This window comes from Petaurus breviceps, unplaced genomic scaffold (assembly GCF_028583685.1).
Source record: "Petaurus breviceps papuanus isolate PSGF00001 unplaced genomic scaffold, PetGlider_PUasm1.0 173, whole genome shotgun sequence".
NCBI classification, from domain to species: Eukaryota; Metazoa; Chordata; class Mammalia; order Diprotodontia; family Petauridae; genus Petaurus; species Petaurus breviceps.
The window spans coordinates 1,059,749-1,065,128 of NW_027185759.1; the positions used below are offsets into that span (position 1 = coordinate 1,059,749).

Consider the following 5,380-nt stretch of genomic DNA (forward strand, 5'->3'; position numbering starts at 1 on the left):
TGTCTATGTTTATTTCTATGTCTGTGTCTATGTTTATTTCTATGTCTATGTTCATTTTTATGTCTGTGTCTGGGCCTGTGTTTATTTCTATGTCTATGTTAAAGTTTATGTCTGTGTCTGTATCTCTGTCACCCACACACTTGGAAATCACCTACATAGAGATAGTAACTGAATCCATGGGTGCTGATGAGATCACCACATGAGAGAGAACATAGGAAGAGAAAAAGGTCCAGGAAAGAGCCCTAAGGGACACTCCCAGGGTGTGAATGAAGGTCTAGCAAAGGAGACAGAGGAGGAGCTATCAGAGAGGGAGGAGGGGAACCACAAGAGAAGAGGGAGGGGGTGTCCTGAGAGCTCAGAGAGAAGAGAGTCTCCAGGAGGAGAGAGTGACTGACAGTGTCCAAGGCTACAGAGAGGGTGAGGAGAATGAGGGCTAAACAAAGGCCATTGGGTTTGGCCACTAAGAGGTCACTGGAGCAAAGGGAAAAGCTGTAAGCTTCCCCCAGCTTCAAGGAGCCTCTGGCTGCCTCTCTTCACTATTAGTCACATCCAGAGATGTTCTCCAGCCCAGTAGGGGAAAGTTCTGCCTGTCCCTCGGGCATCTGCAGAATGATCTGTCTTCTCTAAGGGGAAAGAAAGCTTCTTTGTGAAAGGATTCATCAACAGAATGCCTTCCTATCTGGAAGCCTGGGAATCCAGATGGCCGACCAAAGCCTGGAGGGGAAGGACCGAGGAGGCCAGAGCTGCTGTGACCATTGGGCCTCTGGGCCCTGCTGTCCATGAAGTGGGGGAAGAAAAGCAGGGAGCTACCAGCAGGCTCACCTATGAACTGCGGCAGCCCCTGGCTGGCTAGTGATGGGCATATGGGAAAGGGTCAGAAGGGAGGGGGTAAGTGGCAGCTGGAGAGCCTGTGTCTGTCACTCCAGGGAAAGGAGGGCTCTGGGCCCCTTGCCTGGAAGGGTTGCCAGGGCTTGGGGGTGCCCAGAAGAGCTGCCCACTCTGTCCCTCCATATGCCCTGGGCTCCTTCCTTTTCTTACACCCACTGAACCGAGGTGGAGCTGCGAGGGGCCCCTGAGGCAATGGGACTGACCTTCATTGGAGCAGAGCCCCCCTGGAGAGCCCCATGGTGGGTGGGTGCCCCAGGTTTCTAGGCTTCTTGTGGGGGAGGAGGCACCACTTCGGGGTGGCCAGGATGGCTCTCATTGGTAAGAAGTGCCTCCTCCAGCCTAAGCCTTTCTGCAAGCTCCCCCAGGCCTCTACTGCTCCCCACCTCGACATCCTTCTGGGTGGGGCCAGCATCTGTGCTCCCCTGCCCCACCCCCACCCTCAGCTCTCTCTCGGCAATCAGTGCCTCAGCCCCTTCACGCAGCCCTTGTATGGCATGGACCACAGACACTTCAAGGTAGCCGTCCCCTCTGGACATCCGCCAGCTTCTCCCAGCCTCCCTGGAAGACTGGAACAGATGGGGGAGAGCCAGTGACTGACTGGGACCAGAGAGGATCCCATCTAGGGGGATGGCAGGGATGGTGCCAACGATGGACACAGGGTGGGCAGAGACGGGAGGAGGTTTGGGCAAGAGAGAATGCGTCTACGCCATTGCTGCCTCCAGCCAGGGCCCCGAGGAGGAATGTTGGGGCGCTCACAGTGACAGCAGCCATCCCACCCACTGTGGGAATACTCTGACTGGCTCCTCGATAGGGAGGGAAGGCTGGCAAGCCTGGCAGCCTGGAGGTCTGAGCCCTGTTAAATTTAGCCTGCCTGAACTCCCAAGGCCCCAAGCACTGGCAGACACTCCCAGGCCTTCCCTAAAAGGGCCTCTCAGAGCCCAAGGTTGGCGGCCAGTTCTCTCCCAGACCCTTGGGCTTAGAAGGCCCAGCTGGTCTGACCAGGAGCCAGCCTGAATGCTACTCACCCCTCTGAGCCCCAGACCACAGACTCCCAGGGAGGGGGCTGAGCCAGCTGGGCTTGCCTGGGATCCTGTTATTTAGGGGGTGTTTGAGCAACTGTGACGTAAAAGGGGCTGAGCCTTCTTCTGGCCTTGGAGGATGGAACCAGGGGCAGGGTGGGGAAAGTACACAAGCACGTTGGGGATCCATTTCAGGAAATCCTTCCCAACAGTGAGAGCAGCCCCGAGGTCTCAGGAAGTGGTGACCCCCCTTTGGAAGGCTCCAGGCCGAGAGACCCCTCGTTGGGTTGTGGTTGGGGGTCCTTGGTCAGGTCTGGCTCTGAGGGCCCTGCCAGCTCCAAGACTCTGTAAGCAGGGTGTTTGGGAGTTGCCAGGGACATTGGACATCAGATCCCTCAGGTTACAGATGAGGAGACTGAGGTGTCTAGCCCAGGGTCATGTGGTGCTGGGTTGTGGGCGGGGCAGATGGGGGGACAATGCTTCATTGGTTAGGTTTGGGTTCTCTTCCCCATCTTCCAGACCCTGCCAGCATGTGTGCCCGTGGGCTCCTGAAGCCCAGTCCCTCCTTTCCACCTTCCCCTGCAGGGGCTGCTCACTGTCCTTCCTCTATGGGGATGGGCCTTCCTGAGGGTAGAACAGCTGGGCTTTGAATGCCAGCCTTACCAGCGATCCCCTCTGGGACCTTGGACAAGCCTCCCTTTCATCGAAGCCTCAGTTTGCTTTCCATACATTCCTAGAATGAATTTTGCAAAAATATTTAGGGGTTGTCTAAATCCCCTCTTCCCAGCGCCCCTCATGCCAAGGCACAGGGGAGCTACAATTCTGAAGAGATGTTGGGGGGGTAGGATGGTGGGATGAGCCCCCTGACTGGAACAGGGGGGCACAGCCAGAGCATCTGCTCTCCAATTCCTTGTCTGTAAAGGGAAAGGTGATTCTGGGTGATCTCTGAGCCCAAGCACCACAGCTAGGTCTGAATCACCTGCACAGGTACATAACTAAGTGTCTGGGCCAATACTGCCTCCCTCCTCTCTGCCACCTGGCTTCAGGCTCACACAGAGAAGAGGGGCATGGGAGGGACCCACCCAAGCAGCACAAGGGGGTCTTCCCTGGACGACTTTGGTGGAATAGAATAGAGAGAGCAGTCAGGGCCTGGCTGGGCAGCCTGTGGGCCGAGAATGTAGACAGAAGTCTGCCCACTGTCCTCCACCCAAGCCCTTCTGGTGGTTGGGGTGCTGACGGGTGGGGCAGGCGCTAAGGTCGGAGTCATAAGGAAGAGGAATGACTTGTACCTCCAGAGCTTGTCCATGGCTAGAAGGGGATGGGTACCAGGGTGATGCCCAGAGGGTTTGTGCCTGCCCCTTACAGGTGACATAAGGCCTGCACAGATTATTGTCCCCATTTTATAGATGAGGAAACTAAGACCCAGACAGGAGAGGCATCGGTTCAAGGTTCCGTCTCTCATCAGTCACAGCGTCAGAACATGAACCCAGAAATATGACACTTAATTCTAACTCTACCTTGGGCACAAGGCTCATGAGCCCGCTGGCAAGCCTTGTGCCAGCCCATCTGATAACTGGGTCCTTTGCATCAGGCCAAGGCTTGGGAAGCCTCCCCACTTCCTATCTGAGTTCACTCTGGAGCCCTGGGTCCTGACGGTAGGTGGGTGGGCTGGAGCTGGCTTGGCCAGGGTCGGGACAGCAGCTCCCAGGGGAGAGGCTGGTGCTGGCTGGCTGGCATCGGGCTCTTGGGCTTGTGGAGGCTGGGCCTCTGCCCCCAGATGTTCCTGTTCTTGGGTCAGGCTTATCTGACCCCAGCTGCAAAGTCCACTGAGCTTTTCCTGTGTCTGACAGCCCAGCCTTCCGGCCGCCAAGGGGCCCCAGCCGGGCTCAGCTGCTCCGGCAGGGCCTGGGAGGCCCCCCCCCCCCCCCCCCATAACACCCCCCTCTCCACCGGCTCCACCCCCTGTGCCTATAGATGGAAATTTATTTGTTCGACAAACTGACAAAGCCACAGGCTGCCTACATTTGTCCCTCAGTCCTGGCCTGCGCAAGGAGGGGACACAAGCTGGCACAGGGCCCCCCGAGGCTCCCTTGGGCTGCACCCCCACCAGGCCAACATGCAGGGGCGGATCGGGACCAAGTTGTCAGCCTTCTTCTTTGAATATGACACCCCTCGCATGGTGCTGGTGCGTAACAAGAAGGTGGGGGTCCTCTTCCGCTTCACCCAGCTGGCGGTCCTCATCTACGTAATAGGGTAAGGACCAGGGGCCCCAAGCCCTCCTTACCCTGCTCCCCCAGACCAGAGGACATGACCTTCTCCTGGCCACCATCCCTCCCCTGGGGGAAGCGACAGCTCTGTCCTCAGAGAATGACCTGGGATGGCTAAGCCGGGAAGGAGCCTGGTCCAGCTCCCTCATAGCACAAACTAGGAAGCAGAGGAAGGCTGCTGTGTCTCCCTGCACCAAGCCTTGAGCTTGATGGAGGTCCCCTCTGGCTAGCACAGGGCTTCCTTCACTCCTCAGACCTTGCCAGCCAAGGCCTTTGGGGTCCTCGGCTTACAGCACTGCTGCTGGCCTGTTGTTGGCTGGGCCCAGAAGTGGGGCGCTCATGGGGCTGGTGCCTGTCTAGGCCGGCTCTTTGCTGGTCCTGAGCAGGAGGAGAGGAAGCCAGGGGGGCCGTGGCTGTTTCAGACCTAGCCTAGAGCTTCCTGATGGGGAGGCCTGGGAGCAGGGTCTGGCCTTCCTCATCAAGATGGGAGGTCAGCAAAGTTTAGCTCAGATGGCCCCGGCTGGCCCCCCCTTCTGTGCCCGTCAGGGGCCAGCTGGCACTATCTGTGCCATCTGGTAGCTAAGGGGTTAGCAATAGTGACAGATGGTGCTGGGGGGCTCTCCTTGGGCTGGGCCTGCTGCCTCCACCCAGCTTTGGCCCTTGTGACCCAACTGACTGGTCAATTCAACTTAGCAGTTGTTAGACTGAGCTGACGGCCGTAGTGATGCTAACAACTGACCTTTGGATGAGGCTTTCCAAGATCTCATGGGATTCTCAACAGCCATGTGTGTAGGTGTGAGTGTGGGTGTGTGTAAGTATGTGTGTAGGTGAGTGTGTGTGAGTGTGTATGTAGGTATGTGAGTGTGTGTATCTGTGAGTGTTAATGTAGGTGTGTGTACGTGTGAGTGGGTATGTGTATAGGTGTGTGTGAGTGTGTTTGAGTGTGTGTGAGTATGAATGTGAGTATGTGTGAGAGTGTGTGTGCAGATATCTGTGAGTGTGAATGTGGGTGTGTGAGTGTGTGTGGGTATGTGTGTTGTGTAACTGTCTGTGTGTAGAGGTGTGTGGGTGTGTGTGTGAGTGTGAATGTGGGCTTGTTTAGGTGTGTGAGTGTGAGCGTGTGTGGGTATGTGTATAGGTGTGTTGTGAGTATGTGTGAGTGTGAGTATGAATGTGGTTGTGTGTGAGAGTGTATCTGTAGGTATC

The 5,380-nt window shown here is 56.8% G+C and overlaps 1 protein-coding gene across 1 annotated transcript in view; it reads left to right on the forward strand.

The window, feature by feature from the left end:
• The first annotated feature begins 3,922 nt into the window (after positions 1-3,922).
• The window catches only part of P2RX1 (purinergic receptor P2X 1), a 20,709-nt gene continuing 19,251 nt past the window's right edge, over positions 3,923-5,380 (forward strand). Inside the window, exon 1 of the mRNA XM_069083680.1 lies at positions 3,923-4,160. Within this exon, the coding sequence (XP_068939781.1) occupies positions 4,024-4,160 (137 nt within the window). The 5' untranslated portion in view covers positions 3,923-4,023. The remainder of the gene's footprint in view (positions 4,161-5,380) is intronic.